The sequence below is a fragment of the Agelaius tricolor genome, unplaced genomic scaffold (genome assembly GCF_023055355.1).
Source record: "Agelaius tricolor isolate 1412-34295 unplaced genomic scaffold, bAgeTri1.0.p SCAF_5, whole genome shotgun sequence".
In the NCBI taxonomy this organism is placed as follows: Eukaryota; Metazoa; Chordata; class Aves; order Passeriformes; family Icteridae; genus Agelaius; species Agelaius tricolor.
The window spans coordinates 27,513,713-27,534,683 of NW_027269265.1; the positions used below are offsets into that span (position 1 = coordinate 27,513,713).

The 20,971-nt window shown below is 38.5% G+C and overlaps 1 protein-coding gene and 1 long non-coding RNA gene across 2 annotated transcripts in view; one reads left to right on the forward strand and one right to left on the reverse strand.

Moving 5' to 3' along the window:
• LOC139589987 (uncharacterized) overlaps positions 1–20,971 on the forward strand; it is a 50,737-nt gene that overhangs the window by 16,846 nt on the left and 12,920 nt on the right. The gene's annotated exons all lie outside the window — the stretch shown is intronic.
• Positions 18,348–20,971, reverse strand: part of SCFD1 (sec1 family domain containing 1) — a 50,886-nt gene continuing 48,262 nt past the window's right edge. Inside the window, exons 24-25 of the mRNA XM_071426972.1 lie at positions 20,640–20,708; positions 18,348–19,694 (exon numbers count right to left, since the gene is read on the reverse strand). Of these exons, the coding sequence (XP_071283073.1) occupies positions 19,671–19,694; positions 20,640–20,708 (93 nt within the window). The 3' untranslated portion in view covers positions 18,348–19,670. The remainder of the gene's footprint in view (positions 19,695–20,639; positions 20,709–20,971) is intronic.

Genomic DNA, 20,971 nt, shown 5'->3' on the forward strand with positions numbered 1-20,971 from the left:
GGTAGGCTACTAGCTTGGGCAGTTTTGGGAAAAAGACAGCTACTACCTCCCTATACCCCATTCTCTCACATCTGAAATAGGGATAATAGGTCTTTGTTTGGTGAGGTTGCTGAAAGACAGCAGCACATGTACACGTGGCTGCTGTTGTTATTTGTGAGTTTGGGAACAGCATGATGGGAGTACTCAGTGAGACCTACAAACAGGCAAAATGTCAAATCTCTTATCCTCAGATAATTGGCAATTTTTTCTATTATCTACTGAACCCCAGACATGAATCCATTTACTAGTCAGTCTTTAATTATACACATCAGTGGTTCTGAGGGTTTTGGTGATTCTTCCCTCTGAGACTGAGATGACTAGCCTCAAAAACTTTTCTCCAGGGAAAGCTTAAAGCTTTCCCAAGCTCCTCAGTTTATCACTGACCTGTGGGTCAAGATCTGCCTGGTCCAAAGGATTGTTTTCTCCTGTCAAGGATCAGCCTCTGTTCCGGCTTTGTCAAGGGATGTGTTATCAGCTGGATGCCACCACTTGTGTGTCAGCCTATTCCAGCTTGCTCAGAGCAAAGCACCTGCTGGCAGGTGGTGTGCCAGCTCTCTGATTCCTTTCATTGTTGTAGACTGGCTACTGTTAACTTAATTTGCACAATTTTTATGCAGTTATGCCAAACAAAATGTATAGTTTGCTTCCTACTCCAAATCATAGTTGCAAGTCATAGTAAGTCTGGGTGTGAGAAATCCAGAAATGAAGTCCAAGTGCACCTTCATGCTACATTTAGATCATCTGATTCAAACACCACAGAAATGTAAAATGTCAGTGTGGCAGTGTAAGAATATAACATTATGATTAGGGATATAGGACACTTATTTTCAAAATCCATTAGAAAATGTAAATTCAGTAGTGCTTGAATCTGATTGGTATGCAGAGCTATGACACTGCTGCCTTTTTGAGTACTAGCAGAAACACTTCATACTTTGTGTGGAGAGAAAGTGCTGCACTGGTGCTGTGGAGGTACCAAATCTCTGCAGGTTTGGTCTCTGTTGAGTTCTGTCTGTGGCACTGGCAAATTGTGAGGGTGTGCACTATCCCATCACATGTTCTGTTTTCCTGCAGAAGGAATCAGAAGCACATCAGCATGGAGGAAGATAAAACTCGCCCTGAGAGTTCCTCTGGACTGTCAGTGGAGCAGGGCTGTTGAAACCCGGGTGCCGCAGTGCTGGGCTGTGCCCCTGCCCCCAAGTCAGGGACCAGAATGCCCTGAGGCACAGCTGCTCCACCCTGCAGGTACAGCCAGCACAGCACAGGCTGCAGCACGGTGCTACCAAGGTCATGTTATTGTATCCCCCCTCACCTCTGCCTCTGTGCACCTTGGAAGGGTCCCTTGTTCCTTCCTTCAGTCCAAGCCCACCAGTGTACCAGCACCACAGCTGCTCCTTGCCCAGGTCAGGGGGTGCTGAGTGCATGATTTCAGGGCACACAGCTCCTCGAGGCTGACATAAATGCAGCAATTTACTCCAGCTGAGCAGCCCATTTTTCTGCTAGCTTGCTCCATAACCCCTTCTGTAGTTTGGCTAATTAGTTACATTTTCTTTTCAGATGAATGAAAATCTCTAGCCTTAAACGAAAACTTTGTGTCTCAAATGACATCTTGTTTTTTCTTTTTTTTTTTTTCTTTTCCCCACTAAATCTCTGTTGAAACAATTTCTGTGTCTAAGGACATTCTGAAGATTTGGATATAAACACCCAGAGCAAGTAGATGTCTGTTTTACTTGTGTTGTATCACATTGCACTACGTCTGTTGACATTTAGTCGTTCCAAATACCCTTTTTTTGCAAGCAGATGTAAAACACGTAGTTAAGTAAGAGAACATGTTGTATATTTTGTTGTATTTCAATGAAACTCTATACCTAGAATAAATAAATGTACGTGATACTTGTTGATTTTTTTTCCTGTTGGGCTACAGACTGAAAAGCTGTAGTATTCCTTAATGCCATTTCTATTTTAATTCTGTAACATTCCCAGGGAAATGGGCAGCTAATTTTGGCAGATAAAGATAGATATTGTAGATAAAAATAGGTAGGTATTGTAGAAAAAAAGACTATTTTTATGGTGGTTTTACAGCATTCATAAGCTTGGGTAAAAAACCAAATATTACAACTGGGAAAACTGATATTCATGACTGACAGAACCGTTTATCTGAGTGTTCAGGTCTTCTGGTACTTAAAAATTTCCATAGCTAATATGATTCATTCAAAAGACTTCAGTCCACCAAAGGTAGAAATCGTGGGCATAGGAAAAACACACTAAAGCATTTTAGAAAAAGGGTTAAGAAGAAATAATGTGGCAGGATAATAAGGAGGACTGGAAGAAAAGAGTAGTGGGAAAAGTTATGAGATCAAAGCTTAACTTTGTTTTAGTCACTTGTTTTGCTGGTTTCATTTGGCAAATTGCTAGTGTAGTTTCCTGGGAAATATTCTCTTACATAAAGCTTTATTTCTAGTGACAATTTAGCATGTCAGCTAAATAGTAGCTGGAATTATTGACTACAGTCATCTCTATGTGAAGAAAACATCTGGGCTGTGATACCTGGGAAGACAGGAATAAATAAATAACACTGGAGACATGGCTGTTTGTAAATAAGGACAGAGTGTAACTGTTGTTTTTTTGTTTTTTTTTTTTTTGTTGTTTTTTTTTTTTTTTTTTTTTAAGATATTTGGGAAGGATCCAAGAAATATTTTGGACTATTTTGAAGATTAAAGGATTAAATGAATTTTATTAGAACTGCACCAGTTTTGGAACATTTACCTAGCAGTTAATCTTCAACTATTTTTTATTATGTTTCCTAGGCTGGTAAAATAAATAAGAATTTCACCAACACATTTACAAGTGTGAGAGAAGAGTTAGTGAAGAATAAGAAATAGTGAGTGGGTGAGTTGTCTTTAAACCAGCTACAGGCAGGAGTGAGTGTTAGTAAATGGAATTTATTGTAAAGGCATTAAAGGTGTGTCATCATAGCCAGGAAAAATGACCAATCTGTGCTGTATATCCTAGTGTGAGAACACGTCCATTCCTCTTCGGATCCTTGCAGAAGTCTTGCTATAAACCCATGAAAAGCACATTCCTGACTTTTTAGGATGACTGCTGCACTAACTGTAAAGCACCTGTGGTGATGCCCACCACAGAGAGCTCAGCTGGGAGCTGGTCAGGCACTGGCAGAGATGGTACAGCAGAGTTTGCTTGGATGGACTGGAGATGAGCAGGAGAGGTATGCAGGAGTAAGTCTTTACTAAGAAGAAACATGACATCTGCATCACAAATACACAACCCAGCTGTGGTCAATCAGCTTTACCTTTGACCTACCAGCTCCTTTTCAACAAGTGTCATCCTCACCAGATTTCATGGTGTCAGCCAAAACACTGTTGAGCCACTCTTCCAAAGAGCTTCCTATTTGGAAGTGATTATATTGAAATAAAAAGGTTACAAAGACCGTACTTTAACAGGTTTCATTGTTTGTGCAAGCCAATCCAAGGCATGTTTGTTTCAGTTTTCATGAGATTAGTCTGAGATATGCTATGATATTGTCAGTTATTTATTGCATTTTACTGCAATTATGTCCTTCATCAAACTATTTACATAATATATTTAATAGAGTTAATAGTTCTCTTTGAGTATGAAAGATAAGGATGTAATATCAATCCAAGACCAGTGGGACTGAGGGAGAGGAAAAATTAAAATTACAGCGTTCAGAGTTCCAAGCCAAAGTCCTTTCTGATCTTCAGCTCTGAGATTTTCCTCTGGCGGGATCTCCAGAGTACTCTGTCAGCAGATTACTCCAGTTACTCTGGAGGTAGCCCTGAAGTCTGCTGGGTTTGGGTATGTGCTCTGAAGAATGTGCCAGGTTTTGAGGAAAGTTGATTTGGATTAGGTTATACCCTTCTTGGAAAGCCTTTTAGTGCTGATGGAAGGGCTCCACACTGCACAAGCGGTCCCACAACTCCTTATTTTAGCAACAAAGCCTTGTTTGACACTGCCTTTCCTGCCTCTTTGTGGCCTGTGACCACAGCACTGAGGCATAAGGGACTGACTCCCAGTTTCCAGACACTCCTTTGTATCTGCTGCATTCTGATATTGTTGCAGCTGGTTACCATGGTGTGATAGCATCCCTCGGAGCTGCTGACACCCTGGAGAGCAAAGGGCTCCAAGTGATCGATGGGCTGGAGGGCAGGATCATCAGCCTCTCCTTAACCCTTGACATTGAATGCAGATATTTCTTTTTCTTTCTGCCTTTTTTTCCAGAAAGATTGATTTGCAGGGTCTAAGTCCTGGTTGCCACCAGCCATTTTCTGAGTGGCTGTCAGCTGTAGCAGAGGAATCGATGTAGAACGTAGCAAAGGACACATCCTTGGCAATGCCTCGACGTGCACATGACCAATGGTTTTGGTGTTGAATCAGACAGAAGGAAAACTGCAGACTTGAAGAAAAAAGACAGCGTTTTGTGGGGTGTGTTGAGTAACATCAGCAATAGGGTTTATCTGGAAACTGAAGCAGCGTGGAAACATTGGATTTTCCTGTGTGTTAATGTGCATATACACACCAGTACTACCCCCTGACAGCACTGGAAGGGCTGTCATGAAAATCCCCTTTTCTTCTCCTATCTTCCCAGTGTGCTTATCAACCTCATAACTAGCTCACAGAAGCAATTTAGGATCAAAGACAATACATTTGTGTAAGTAAAGGGGCTTTTTTTTATAGCCTGGCTTTAATATCTCTCATGATGCCAAGTAGCTTCACTGACAGTGGCTGCAATTTTCATGTGTTATTAAAATTCACTGCCATTGTTATGCTAATTAAGCCTTCACAGAAAATAGAGCATTTTTAGCATGTTGTTGGCATGAAAGTGTTAAAACCATAAGAGGAGGAGAAGGGAGTAGCTTCCCTCAAAGTTACTTTTATGCTGGGAATGCTAAAAATGTAGGTGTAGGAAAACTCAATTTCTTATGCCTAGTGTTGCTCATCATGCCCTGGCTGTTCTGAGAGGCAGAACCCCTGTGCAGGGACAGCACACTCTGACAGATGGGCTGCAGGCTGAGCTGTCCCTGTGCCCCTGCAGCCTGGCTTTGCTAGGGAGGTAACGAAACAAATCCACTTATTACATTTCACCTGTGGCTTAATGGTTGCTCTTGCTTACTGATATGTGTTGATTCACACAGATGTGGGTAATTCAAAATTCATGAGCAGCCAGAAAAAAAAAAAAAAAAAAAAAAAAAAAAAAAAAAAGGGACATTTTAAAACCATAATCTTTCAGGAAAACTTTAGGTAGCCCTCTATCCTTATTATCCTTATTTCACTGAGCTGTTTTACTTATTGATTTCTGTCTTGTTTCTCAGTGACTGATTTTATTTTTTAATTACATTGATCCAAGATGATTATTATTAGATTATTAATAAACTTGATAATTTTCAAGCAAGTTTGAAGAATACTTCTCACCTGACAGTCTCAATAATAACTGTTTCTCCAGCAAATGGTGAACAAGATTCCTTTCTTTACTGTAATAAATACTACTTGATATTTTCAAATGAAATTTAGGAATGCTACCTGGTTTGCCCAACATGTAGTAACTAGGTTTTTTCCCTAAGTCCCCAGAAATCTTTTGCTTTATTTTCAGCATGATTTAAATTTAACATCTCTTTGTCAGATGTTATGGAGAGGATCTTTCCTGATGTCCATTAGTTAAACAATTCCTTTTTTTCTTTAGTGCCCAGATCTTTTTTTTCTTTTTTTCTCCATATGAATTTCTTCTCAGGTTTGTTCTGCCCACCTTTTACCTTTCCTATTTTGTCATCTCTGTGATTATTTGTTCCATACTTTGGGCTTAATCTTCCTTGGCAATGGGAGAGGGGGTGGAGGGGCAAAAAAAGTCAGAAGCCTCTAGAAGAGCAGAGATCAATTTCCTCATCTGAAGCTTAAGGTCCTGTCATTTCTCCCTTTTCCCAGCCTGAATTTTCAGCAAACTCAAGGTCTTGGCTAATTAGAGGGAAAGAGTACCTGATTCTTGCAATATTTCTACTTGCTTACCTGATAAGAATTTAATCTTATTTTCTCTCTCCTGTGGTTTGGGGTAGTAGGTATGGAACATTTCTGTGCATAAATAAATGTTCTTTTGTTTTTATTCCACATTCACTTTTCAGGGACTAACCTTACTTCCATGTTTAAAAATATCTTTTCACTTGTCAAATTCACTGACTTCACTGTTACCAAAATAATTAATCTGGTACATCTGTAAACTTTCACTAAGGGTCATTTTATTTTATGAATATTGAGATAAATTAGAAAAGGCATTTGGGAAATTTTCCTACTTCACAAAAATAAGATTAACTCACTGCTTGAACACTTTCTGTTTTGGCTCATTATATCTCAAAAATAGCTCAGTATAGGACTTCCAGATGAGCACATTGGCCTAATCTGTTAGCTTTGGCACCTGTTAGTAGTGTTGAGTGGCCTCTCCTTTCACTGATAATGGTTAAGCAGTTGTGGTTAAAATTACTTTGTTGATAGAACAGTTTCCACATACGTAAAAGGCTCTGAAATGCTCATGAACAAAACCGTGGGTAGTACAGTGCTTAGAAATTCTGGAAATTTGTAGAAATGTCAAATAATTTGTTTCCATGTGTTGTTTTTGATTATTAGTTTTCAGTCTAGACTGTGAACCTTTATCTTCTGATTTAGAATTTGTGAGTGTTATCCTAATTTTGAATTAAGGGCAGGATTGTTGGAGGGTCAGGAAGAAACAAAAGTTTTTATCACTAAAATTTTACCTTCTTATACTGAATGTTTTAAAGTGTAACTTCAAAGTGAATCACTTGTCCTTTTCAGTATTTAAGTGGTTTTGAGAAGGAAAAGAATTCAAAGTGCTCCCTTGACCTTTCCTTCTTTATGGCCTCATTATCTTCAGGCTTTGGTTTGGAAATTAAAAAAATTCTTACCCTCCTGGCATGTAACACTCGTCCACCTTTAGTCTCCAACCATTTGTGCTTTAACTGTAGTGAAAATTTAATTGAAACAAATGTGGCATGGACTAGTCCCCTTGCCTGGCAGTAGGTGGGGATCTCTATGGATGGCTGTGCAAAGAAGAGGGGCAGAAAAATGCATCATTACCTTGCTTGCCTGACAGGGGTTTGGAGGCAGAGGATGTATTTTAACATTGCCATATCTGATGGCTCTTATTTAATTTGATTGGATTAAGATACTATTAGAGATGTAAATAAAAATAAATATTCCCATACAAGGATGCTGATTTTTTAAAATTATTAGAGTGAATGCCAAGCGGCATTCATTGTCACAAACGAGTGAGAAAGAAAATAAATGTGTGAAAAGTGTCTGGTGAGTAAGCAGAGAGAAGAGAACTTGGTAGAGTGAATTGTCTGGAGAAAATTAACAAGTCAGCAATGGGTGATACCATTAGCATTAATAGGGAAATAATTTTAGTACTTCTTAGGACATGGACCTGCTGGAGTGGGTCCAGAGGGCCACAAGATGATAAAAGAGAGGGAGCACCTCTCCTGTAAGGAAATGCTAAGGGGTTGGGGCTGTTCAGCCTCAGAGGAGGCCTTGGGGTGACCAAATTGTAGCCTTCCAGTACCTGAAAGGACCCACAAGAGTTCTGGAGAAGGACTTTTTACAAGAGCAGGTAGTGACAGGGGACAGGACAAGGACAAACTGAAAGAGGGTAGGCTCAGGTTAGATATTTGGGAAAAGTTCTTCAATATGAGAGTGATGAGGCACTGAAATGGGCTGCCCAGAGAAGCTGTGAATGTCCCATTCCTGGAAGTCCTCAAGGTTCTGAGCAATCTGGTCTGGAGAAGGATGTTCCTGCCCATGGCAGGGGGTTTGGAACTAGATAATTTTTAAGCTCTCCTCCAGTTCAAAACATTCTATGGTTTAGTTTCCTAGAAGCAGCATCATAAGAGCCAAAATAATAAAAGTCACATTTAAGATTAGTAAGCACATACAATTCAAACTTTCAAGGAAATAAAGACACTGAAGAGTTTCCTTGCATTTAAATTGCATATTTTTTCTGACTGTTATGGTTGTGAACACTACCTAAGCGACCCATTAATGGAGGCAGCATCCTTTTAAATTTTGGGTTTGTTTCCCACTGCTGCCAATGTATTTGATTTTTAGAAGACTCATATTAAACTGTGAGGAAGTAAGAGAGGTGATTGGGATATTGTAGTTGATCTCCCTCTACCTTGTCTCATGGGCAGAGATTTTTGCTGAGCTGCCTTCAGTGTTTGCAAATGCATAGCTCTGAACTTGCAATTGGTGATGTACTTTTCCTTGGCAAAAATGACTGTGTGTTTTATGCATGTATATTACAAATCTTCAAGAAGGACTTAAGTGGGACTGTAGTTCAACTGCTACCATTAAACCTGTGATTAAAAAAAAAAAAAAATTCAAGCAAGCTAGGACACAGTTGCCCTCTCTGCAAAATATCAGTGAGATCAAATGTTCAGACAGAGTAATCATAATGACAAGATTTTTTGGCTATGAAGCATCTTTTTCACTAAGGCTGAAAAAGACCTCTAAGATCATTGAGTATGTCTTATGAAATCTTATGAAATACAGGTAGCTTGGACTAATCTGTTGGCACCACCCAACAGTGGGTGTGAACCTGCATTAGAACCAAGTTCTGGGCTGCAGAAATGTTTTATCTCTGAAACTGCTGGTTCTGACCCGGCTGGAGGTGCAGGACTGGATGGATGCCTGATCTCTGTAATATGGCTGTTGATGTTTCCTGTGTTTTTCTGACTTCACTTGCAGTAGAATTAAGATAAAAATGAGCTCTTTTGAAAAATCTGATTCTGTATAAAGCATATGCATGTTTTAGTAAAATCAAAGTAATTTGCAAATGCCTCTCAACTCACCAGCTTTTAGAATACATGATACCTGGGGACAATGAACACAAATGTGCCACAGACTTGGCTGAAAACAGTTTTAAGTGCTCTTTGTTATTGCTAAGCATTTAAGGTTGTTAAAATTTTCTTAGTGAACTCTTTGCATAGATACCAATATTTGGAGTTTTGTTTGGTAGTGGTGGTGTCTGTAACTTTGTTATTGATGGCAATAATTAAGCTGACCATCAGAGGTTTTAATAGGTGCAATAATTTAAGTATTTGTGTAGTTTCTATGGCAGAATATGGTGGCTGTGTGTGTGTGAGCCTGTTGCAGTGCATGCTGGTGCTTACCAAAGAGGCTGCTGGAAGTGGAGCTTCCTCAGGAGCATGGACACTGCATGGACAGCTGGACAATGTCCTGTTTGTGTCAGGACTGCTTCACCCCTCAGACAGCAACTATGGAAAACTGTCTTTCTCCTGTGATTTGCATTGTGGCTGCAATTTCTGTGATTTTAAATTTATTCAGCTCAGCTGATTATTCTCAAATGTCTTGACTTCTTACTAGAAACATGATGCATTTAAAAGCTCATGGCATTAAGTCAGGACTTTGGATAAACTGAATGTCTTCAGAGGTAGCTCTACAGCTCCTGGATAGGTGTCTTTTCATAAAGGCACTGCTTGAACATTAAACAGCTTTGAATGTTTAACCTCAAAAAGAAAGTGCTCATTTCTAAGTGGTTGCTGTAGACAGAAGTAAGAGTACAACAGTAAACACTACTGGCCATAATAAATTTTTTTCCATAAACACATATCTTCACTATAAATTATAGCATATGTATTTGGATATTTTACTGCTGCTGGTGCTGTAGAGAAATTTGAAGCTATGTTATTTTAACCTTTTCCTATAAAAATATTGATGGTGGAACAGCATTAAGATAAGGTTTTTTGGGCAAGGATATTTCAGGCACTGATGGGCAAGAGCAGCTCTGAAAATAGTTCAATCAAATTGATGTGAAAATTGCCAGTCAAGAACAGAGGCTTGTCAGCAATACATTTATGGTGGGCTCTGAAGAGTCAAATGAAGTGCTTTTTTGCCCACAGACCTGCAGAAGCTCTGGGTAGGACTGGGACACCAACTGCCTACAGTCTGAGCAGTGTGCAGGTACCTGCAGATTGGCCCTGCAATCACTCCCAGGCCTCTGTCACACAGGAAGAACTAATGAGATGGGGGAATTTCTCAGATTTCTTTCTACTTAGATAGCAGTTCATTTATTCAAACTTCTGGAAGATAAGTTCATGCAGAGCAACCTTACTTAATTTTTTTCATTGTGAATAGTGCCATTGCTTCAGTGAAGGCCTGTTTCAAAATGAGAGCTGTTTAAAGGTCAGACATAGTTTATAGCATCATTATTCTCTTCATGTGCTCATTCTTTGGGAAGTACATTCAGACACCTGATTGTTGAAAAAATATTTTTGCAAGGCAAAAGCTCTTTTTCTACGTGCTAGAAGTGTTAGTTTTGAATTGGAGCAAAATGTGCTATTTTACTAAGGCTGCAGAGCGATATGTCAAAAACCAGATAAGATTAGTATTTTTTGTGCACTCTGATTTGATAAAGCCCATTTTCCTTTTGGAGGTACCTTTCTTGGCCTCCTGCCCCTATTCCTCAAACAAAAGTCTTTAGCTACCCATAGCTTACTAGCTTAAGTGCACTTTCAAAATGGTAATTTAAGAGCCCTGTATAGCCAAAATAGCTCTGTTCCGGAACGACTCACAGCATGGTCTTTAAAACAGAACACCCAGCCACTAAACTGTTCTGTGTCACCTCAAAACATCTGCTGGAAAACAAGGCTATAATAGATACATTGTTCTCAGATCCTTTTTTCTTTTTTTTGTTAAGTCCTATTAAGTAGCCAGTATTTTATTTCAGTAAAATAGGGCCCTTTTCTCTTGAAGGAGGAAAAACTTTCCTTCTACAAGGATAATTCTGCATGCGTGCGTGCCAGTTCTTTCCTTTACATCTTTTCTTTTAGAGTTTCCAGTTAAGAACTATTCTCTCTCAATCAGGAGCTGTTTACTCCTCTTGGATGTTTCTTTCCCACCGTGCATATGGCTCCCTCCTTCGCTCCCCTTCCCTGTGGTCCCAGTGCTGCCTCACTGCCTAAGAAAGGGCAGTGTTCACACGGGGGGCTGTGGTGCACTTTCCCTTTGCTCTTTGCGCTGGCACGCAAAATGTTTGCTGCTCTTTGGGTTCTGCTCTGCATCCACAGCTCTCAAAACAAGTGACATGCATTCTTTCTACAAACATAACCTCTTTTGTGGTCCATGGGACCACACTGTCCTATGGGGAGATGTCCAGATCAGCTGGGTATTTACGCTACAGCATTGGCTTCTCTCCCTTCCCTCTTTCCTCAAAGGCAGTGTGTGTAACAAGATAAAGTATGCTTAATCTACAAGAAAGATTGGTAGTTGCTTTTAGGTCTACAGGTCTAGAAATCTAGAAGATAAAAATAGAAACTATAGGTAGCTTTGAGATTCAGAGAGCTCATGACCTGAGAGGAGCCTTTGGAGGTAGCTGGCTGAGAAGGAGTCTCCTGAGGCCTTTCTTTTTATTCATCCTTTGATCAAGAGTGCTTGCCTCTGAAATGGCAAAGTTTAAAGACTGCCTACAAAAGCATCTGCTATGAGCCTAGTATGGCTGTATCTGTAGGCAAACTGGAAACAACATTTCCTCTGCCAGATGAACTTTCAGACAGTTATATTTTGATCATAGTGGGGAAAGAAAAAAGGAACACTGAGTTATGAAAAACACCTTTATTAAAATAATAATAAAAAAAAATTCAAGTTAACTGCATTCCATTTAAAGTATAGCCCATAATACTGACCTACCAGTCAGGTTTAAAATAAATAGCAAGCAAAATAATTTGATGTAATTTGATGAGTAATAATTTTACTTTAATTCACATAATCATGTAAACTCTTCCTCTTTCAAAACAAGTGACTACTGACTTCTTAAATTTAGATGTGGGAATCTTTCAAACATGTAATGAAATAAAAGCATTTCATAAGGAAGGCAACACATTCCTCTAATTATAACTTATATGGAAAATGTTACGATTCTTAAAATCATATTTTGTATTTAATAATGAAATTTGTGTGTGGAAATATATATTGCAGGTCTGCCATTATAGCACATAAAATATTGATGTTTTTTATGAGTTCTGATGAATTTGGGGAGGAACAAAAAACACACAAAGCAGCATAAGATGCTGCAGTTAAATATTCCTTGCCTTTTGGTCTTTCATTATTTTACAAGAATTAGATCCTCACAGAGTTGCGTATCCTTGTAGGAGAACCAGTCTCTTCAAAAGACTTGAACCTAATTGTGTGCATTGCAAGGCAGTCCAATGGCATAAATTGATGTTTTCATGTGCTTTCTTTCAAAATAGCTGTAGTGGTATTTGTAGCAAAAGAAGACTTTAGTTTAGTTTATATCCAACTTCTGTCTGATATGTGGACATGCTGAGATTTTCTTGCCTTTTCAATCTGGGATTCCCAATAAAACAACTGTAGGGTCAACCTCATGTTTTTTGTCTCCACCTTTATTTTGTATACCCACAAAGTTTTATAGGGTGGAACTGGAGCTGTGGCACCAAACAATGTGCAAGATTTCAGAGGCACCTGTAGTCACTTGAACTGCATTTTCTTTGTGCTTCTCTCTTGACAACAAATTCTCTTTGCCTAGGTGGCATTCTTTTCCTGGTATTTGCTCCTGTGCCTAAATATGTGAATTTATTCACTGGTTCCTTGGGAAATGGTTCTTCTAGTGAAGAAAGCCAACATGGATCCAGTCTCACACCTGGCTCAGCAGGGTGTCATTTTAGATGCTGGAGTTTCCCTCCTGGCTCTGTTTAGTGACTGATGTTACCAACCATATGTGGTCACTTGAGGTTCATGACTTAGTGCTTTGCTCTTCCCCTGGCCATCTTGAGAAGGAAGGGAGAGAGCAGGGGTTGGAGCCCACTGTTATTTCATGGTCCCCTGCTCATGGCTGTTGTGGGAAGGGCATGGGAGCCTGTGTAGTGTCTCTGTATGCTTGCTGACTAGTAGGATTACTCATTCTCCTTTAATTTCATTTTAGGGGAGAATCTCCCCCTTGGACTTGTGCTGGAGTCTTTTTACAATCCCTCCCCTTTCACATGCTGCTGCCTGTGTGATCTCTACACCTGGATGCCTTGGGAATGGCCTCTTGCTCCATTTTCCTTCTATATGACAGACTGAAACTGCTTCAGTTACCAGTCCTTATAACTGGAAAATGAAAATTGCCTTTAAGTGAATACACTTAAAGGTGCCTTAGGTTTTTCTATTGCCACTGTAGAAAAAGTAAATATATATATATAGATGAACAGCTTCAAAATGTGGCATATTAACTAAATTATAGAGACATTTGTCCATAATATCTTGCTGTGAAAATTTCCAAAGAATGCAGTCCAGATCTCATCCTTTCTGTAGCCAGAGTTGCACTTATTTTCTTAGCACTGTTTTTGTTCCCAAAATGTGTGTTTATTAGAAATAGGTAACAGAAAGCAAGGTCATGTTGTGCCAAAGGATTCTTCTAAATGTGATGTGTTTTTGCTTCAGGAACTTTAGCTGTACAAATATTTCTGTGGGTTTGGGAAGGGAACTAGTTGTTTCCTCTGAGGTATCACTACAAGTATTTTGAGGCTAAATCCTTGTCTCTGCTGGGACACTGGTGCCTGGCTGGGATACAGGTGAGCTTGGCACTTGAAGCCCAGATCCTGACCAGACAGAGAGACTGCACACAGGGAGGCCAGGCCAGGACAATAGCAGAACAAATTACTAATGACACCTAAAGGAAGAAAAGCAATCTGGAAAGCATCACTGTTTGTTCGTGATTTGACTGCCATGATTACAAAACATCAGATTTCATGAAGTTTTCACTGACTGCTTGACAAAGCAGGATCCAACCCGACAGTATAGGGGCTGTTCTTTTGATCCTTGATATTGCAGTGAACTGAGAGGGAGAGATTAATTCTAACTAATAAGTGAGAGGTATTATCATTAAAAAACCCCTTAAACTGGCTCTGCAGAAGAGTGACCTCTTTTAGGTTCCCCTGTTTTCACACTGGGCCCTGAGCATGCACAAATGGAACTATTCCAGTGAGGAGAGAGCATGGCACCGTTCTCCTCCCTGAGAGCCCTGGGCTGGTAACAGCAGAGCTGTTCCTTGTCCTGTGCAAGGCTAGGCTGACAGACAGATGCCCCCCCTGGGGAGAAGTGTGGTCTGCAGAAACATCAGAAAGCTGGTGATCTGGTCAGAGAAGACCTGTACAACTTCCCTGTAAGAAATTCAGAACAGTCCCACAGCGTAATGCGAGGGGTTTTCCTCCCTGTTCTCCTTCAAACTGTCACTTATCTCTCGTATGATAAAGGTGATTTCCAGCCTGACAGAGGTATAAAGCCCACAGAAGGTATATAGATTTATATAGTTACCTTCCCTGTGTTGCAGTGTTTATTTTCACATTGTTTGCTTTCAAAGAGCTCATCAAAGCATGATCCCAGTGAGGGAAAGCCAAAGCTTTTCTCCCTGGGAAGACAAAAAATATCCTCAGCACTGCTGCAGCCTATGACATTTAGGAGTAGGTATCTTTCCTTGTGAGTTACCCGTACAAACAATACCTGAATGAATGGGGCCCTGGCTGATTAGTTATCTATGGGAATGGCTCATGTTCTAGTTCAAGGAGAGATTTACAGCCCAGCTGGAGCTCAGCAGTTTAGCTGCCAACAATCCCAGGAAAATGAAGCAAAAGACATCCTCTGAGATGACTGGAAGATACTGGTAAGGGAATCTAAAGAAAAAATGTCACCACATGTGTTTCACTTCTTTGACATATAAAAAGAGAGGGTTTATTTCCGTGCTAGCAAAACTGGCAATACAATTAGCTTTGCTATTACACAAGCTCTACATGAAAAAAGTGTGCTTGCCTGTGAAACATTTTGTGTCATAATCCATCATCTCTCCCTTATTTTTATTTGGTTTTGTGACCTGATCTGAAAGTCTTTGTTATGGATACAGAGAACTTGCTGCATAAAAGAATAACCAAACCGAGTAGGAAGACACAGATCCCAAGGGATTTGTAGATGGAAGAAAATGTTGACCTTATTCAATCTATTTCATATGATGAATATTGTGGTATAGAAAAAGTGAACAAACATAGATATTTGCACTTGGAACAGATAAAATATATATGTGTTGATTTATGGTTTAAAAAGTCTTTTGAGAACATATATCAGATTGAATGTAATAAACACTTCAGAACAGAATTTCCATTGTCATTTGGCGACTTATACAACACATTGCAATTATTCCCCTGGTTTAGAAATGCAGGAAGAGCCCAGGAAGCTTTGCTATTGTAGCTGAATGTACAAATGGTCCTAGATCATTTAGAGTAAACTAAACAGCTCAATTAAGTCTAACTCACAATAAATTATTGATCTGTGTAAGTTTACTCTGCAAAATGAAATAGGAACAATCCTATTATTTGTTAAAACTGTATCTTCAGTATGATTTGAAAGCCTTGGGAAGTCTGTATGTAGAGAGAAGATAGAAATTTATTTGGGGAAGGAGAAAAGGTGGGGGAATGGTTTTAACTGTAGGAAACACTATGGAGAACTCTATTCCTGTCAGAAAATACTGAATCCACACCAATTACTGTTAAGGAAAGCTATATACCCCTTCTAGGACTTAATTTTCGTCCATTAATTTTCATCCATTGATTTTCATGCTACCTGCATAATACAAGTAAGAATTCAGAGCAGTAAATGAGTTGTATTACCTGTCTATGCTGAGGTGCTAAAACCAATTTTCTGTAGAAGCAGTATGCCTTTGATCTATCCCTTTTGTACTGCCAGAAATAGGAATGCACATATGAGATGGGGAGACTGAAATAGGACGTGGAATGGATAGTTCTGAGGCTTTTGAGCACAGGAGTCTGGTTTCACAGGATAAAGACCACTCTTCCATTACTAAATCAAACAAGTCAACCTATGCAACTATGAGAAGGAGCTGGAATAACATTTTAGGAAAATAAAATCTAGTGCTGCTTGATTTACATAAGGGGAAAGACACGAGCAGATAAAGGGAAAGATACAAATTCACCATTAGAATTTAAAATTCCAGTGGCAACTGAACTACCTAATGGTTTATAATTGTAGAAAAAAATATGATGCATTGATGGATTCAAGCTGTAGGTTTTTGTATGCTGGTGAAGTGACATGTGACCATATTAAGGAGCTGTATGTGTTGCAGTGACATGTGACCATATTAAGGAGCTGAATATATCTGAATGTTGCTGAAAACAACTGCATCTGCTGCACAGAATGGGGTTACTAAGCCACTTCCAAATAAAACAGAAGTGGGTCAATTAATCTACTGATTTACAGAAAATGTCAGTAAATAAGGGATACAATGTTCCAGCCCAACACCTTTTATTTCAGATCTCAAGAATGCAGTTGTGGTAGTTTTGAAGTAAGTTCCCATGTACCCTCTTATAAACCTTTTACCCCCTAAATCTCACAGGATTGCTCTAGCCAGCACACTGAGCTAGCCATTAAGCAATTCCATTTTGGAATATATCATTAAAGTGAAAAGAGAAATGCTGCCCTTTGTTCAGCTTTAGTCCTGAAGCCATGGTTGGCACAGTTGGGTTGGCTTTGTAACTGTGACTGATAGCAGTGTTCCCATTCTCTGCAGAACCTCTGGGTTTTGGGAAAAACTTGCTATTTTACATTTCATTCAGATTGATGGGAGCACCATCAAGCAATATGAAAATTTACTTCTAGCCTAAGAAAGATTTCTATCTGATTTGCATCAGAGAGTATAATACAAATAAGGCCATTTAAATTAAGTGCTAGTCTCCAGAAGCTTCTTTCCTTCATTCTGATTGTTTAATTTTTTTATTGTTACTTCTTTAGAGTGTCTAATTCTGAAAAAATAGAATTTTCACTGAATTCACCATTAAGTCACAAAGTATCCACCTAAATATTCTAAAATCTTCAAATTAAATCAGGAAAGCAAGCAAAGGGCTTTAATTTGAAAATGTGCATGTATTCTCAAGTATGTGTAACTGTTTATAAGAATGGTCCATAGTTCCTGAAAGATCAACTGAATTTTCCACAGCTGAAGACCAGACTGCTAATTTGCTAATTTTCTTCCTGAGAATAGGTACAGCACTTGACACTCATCATTGTGCTGTCTTTACTTACTTAAATGAGAAGTAGATACCAATGAAAAATTGCCTGTCCTGAGATGTGGAAGCTGGAGCTGCTGTGCCAGAAGCTGGCACTGCTGTTGATGCTGCCTCACCAGCTGGCCCTGTCAGAGCTTTATCAACAGAGAAGGGGCTAGAAAAGTTCCAAACCTCACTGGTTTTCCATGCACCACCTAAAATATTTATTAGCAACATGAATGCTGCAATTTTACTTAAAAGACTCACTGAGCCAGGCATAACCTCTCCTTTAAGCCCAGGCCTTTTAAGGGACCTTTGAAGACATGAAAGGCACTGTGACAGCTGTACATTGAAGCAGCTTGCCAAAGAGAGAGCTTATTTTTAACATTGTTTGCCTCTAATTAACCAGAGACTTTTGGTACCACCTTCCACATTCCCAGATCCACAGGTACTTGGGAAAAAGGGCCATGTAACAAAAACTTGCACGCCATAATTCAGGTTATGTTAGCAAGGAAGGAGCATGAGGCATACATGCTGTTACAGGGACAGAGCAGTAATGCACAGCTTAAAGTAACAGAGAGCTTCAGGACTACTACTCTAACTAAACCAGAAAACTATTTTGGAGATGAAGGAGAAGAATGTTTGAAGTACAAAAATTGTATTTATTATTTTTTTTTAAAACCTGAACCCCAAACTGACCAGAGCCTGTTCACACAGCAGACCTAAAGATCCAGTTCTAAAGCTGGGCACGAATGAAACCTGTCTCCAGAGTCACTAAAGACAGAAAACAGATTTTTGAATGTAGCCACCAAAGTAAATTCTTCTATCTTTACACAGTTTACTGCAAAAGCAAATTCTGTAAGCTGGGATTTAGGAGTGCTTCTCGTTCAAGTGAGCAGTGCCAAGATCTGGACAAAAACCAAGTGGCAGATTTCTCCTAAGCTGGTTGTCAGCTGCAAGGTTAAAGCTCTCTGCACAGGAAGCACAGCTGAGGAGGGATCATTTCAAGCGCCTGGAACAAACTCCCACAAGAAGTGATAAACACTTTAAATGTAATTTTCTTTTCCTGACACACTTTGGCCTTGTTTTTGCCAACAAAAATAGCACATATATGTATCTATATATATGGAATTAGAATAACAAACTGCATTTGATAGTGAGCCCTTGCTTATTGAAATCTGGGACAGTGTTCACATGCAACAACTACAATGAACACCATAGTAAATATATTTATTGACTCAGCAAAATTAGAAATTTATAGCAGTATTGTGGAGTAGATTACAAACAACACTTAGATAATTAAATAACACTATTATTACTTTTTGATAACATGGTCTAGATCAAGCATATTATTCTTGTGATACTTTTAAGGAATAGGTCAACTGCATTTCTTATACAGATGTTCTGAAAAACAATCAAGTTGGGGAAAGGGCATTGTGTTTAGTGTAAAACTAACATTCAACACTGAAAAACAGTGCAAAAAGCACTACTGAAAAATTTACAGTAAGCCAGTAATTCTCACAGTTGGCTAATAAACCCACAAGAAATGTTTTCACATTTTGAGTGTGTTAGGCCTTGTTTTGAAGTCATATTATTGCTTCACCAGTAGCTGTTTCCAGAGAGGAGGTTTCTAAAGACAGAGACCTCCACCTATAAAAAGAATTTGTTATGTTCTTTGATAAGTAATGATAATTCTCCAGAATTATCATTACCAGATTCTTTAAACTACTAAACTGCCCCTACTTAATGGAATTGTTAAAAATGGTATTTAAAATATGTGCTGATACAAGTTAAGAGCTGTTTTGTGAGTATGACTTGGGTTCTTCCCAAACATAACAGTCAGAGCAGTTACAATAAAAAGTGCAGAAGAAAATTAAAGATTTCAGTTTTACAGTTTGAAACTGACTGTGTTGGCAAGCAATTTTCTCTTAACCTTAAAAGAAAAGTTCAATTACTGTACCAGAAACTTGTACTGAAGGTATCTTCCAGTACATCTTTCGACCATAATGCAAAGACTGCACAAATCAAATGACTTTGCTAAAATAAAAGGGTAATAACTAGAAGTAGTTCTCTTACACTAAGGCTCTTTGTCTGCGGTCCTGAAAGGCTCTGCTCTTTTGAATTTTGTTAAATAAAGATATTCTGGCTTTCAAGAACATAACTCCTAAAGACAGACTTGACCTTTTCTTAGAGCTATTGCCCTGCTTACCATATCAGAAACTTACATATAAGGACTTGAAAATGCCATACTTTTCAGCCAGTTCTGTCATATACCATAGCTAGTACTGCAATAAAAATGCAATAATAGTGAAACTGACCTCCACCAAAAACACAGTAGGTTTTAAGTTTTATTTCTGAAATGCTGATATACACCGTATTAATTACAGATTTTTTTTAAAAGTTATCATATTAATGAAATGGGTGAAAGTTTTAATATAATGACAAAATTAAAGATATGAAGATATCTGAATGTTGTAACAATTCTCTGTTGTCACATTTCCATCCAGGTAATGGTGTTATGGTTTTTCAATTTTATTTCTGGCCAAGCTGGGACAGCTAAACATGAAGAGAAAGAAGTCATTAGATTTCTAATCTTATTCTTTCAGTCAAACAAACACCCAGATCATACAGCAAATATTTCTGTCATATATGCTTTGTTTGTCTCTGAGAACCAAATGTCTTCTGGTGATGATAGAATATTTAATTCATAACCTCAGAGGAGAAGGCCTGAGCTTCAAATTTTTATGAATGTATCTCATGAAGCAAAGGTACAGTGTACACAGTCAAGACAAAAAAAAACATTAATTAAGCTGAATGAGGAGGTAAAAGTCATCAAGTACTATCTGTCTCCTTCAAGTGCAACCAGAATTAATGTAGTTCTTTAAAATATAGTTTTGAATAACAACTTATTCTCATCTTAGTAGGACATAAAACCATGGGAGGTGACAGCTACTGAAGGGCTGCTATTTGCTGACCACCATGAATAATTTTTACTTTGTATTCATATTGGAATTCTATAGAGAAGTAATGATGTTTTTAACAGCACAAAAGACAGAGTTTAGTACAGGTATGGACATCAAGCTCCCACCAGGCCACTACTTTTATATCTATATATCTGTAGATATTTATAAACCAGGTCAAAAGTGTAAACATCTTGTAACTTGAAAAAGCTGCAAGAAAACCCTAGAAAGAGATACTGTTTGTGAAAGTTCCAAGAACTGGCTCAATTTTTTTCAGTAGGATTAAGACAATTATTATGAACTTGTTTACCTGCATCACCTGTGTGAACTCACATTGATAACAGGCCTTCAACAGCTAATTAAAAATAATGACATCAAAACCCCACTTCAAGCAAATAAAAATAAAATTGGTAACATGCATTAATCTTTCACAGATTAATTTGAGGTTTTTTTGGTAAAAATCCATGGAGATGTAGAGTTATATAAATCAACTTACAGATAAAGAGTAATAAATATTATAGAGGTTATCAAAGTTATCTACCTGTTTTATAAACTGCGTGGCATTAAAAAGTTCACTGCAGCCATACAGGACATGTTTGCCTTGTTTACCCTAAAAAAGAAAAGTCCATAGGAAATCAATTGTTTAACAGTATAGTAGAGGATTAACAAGCAATAATTTTAAAAGCATCTACAAAGGGAAATTACAGGATCTACTAAATTCTTTTGCACACAACAGTATGATAGCCTCCTCTTGGAGGCTCCCTATGCCTTGCCATTTTGATGACACATTTTCAGCATGTTGAATTGAAGTTGGACAATAGATTTATTTTAAGGGACAATCTACCTCAATGACAGTATAAATATTTGCTTTTT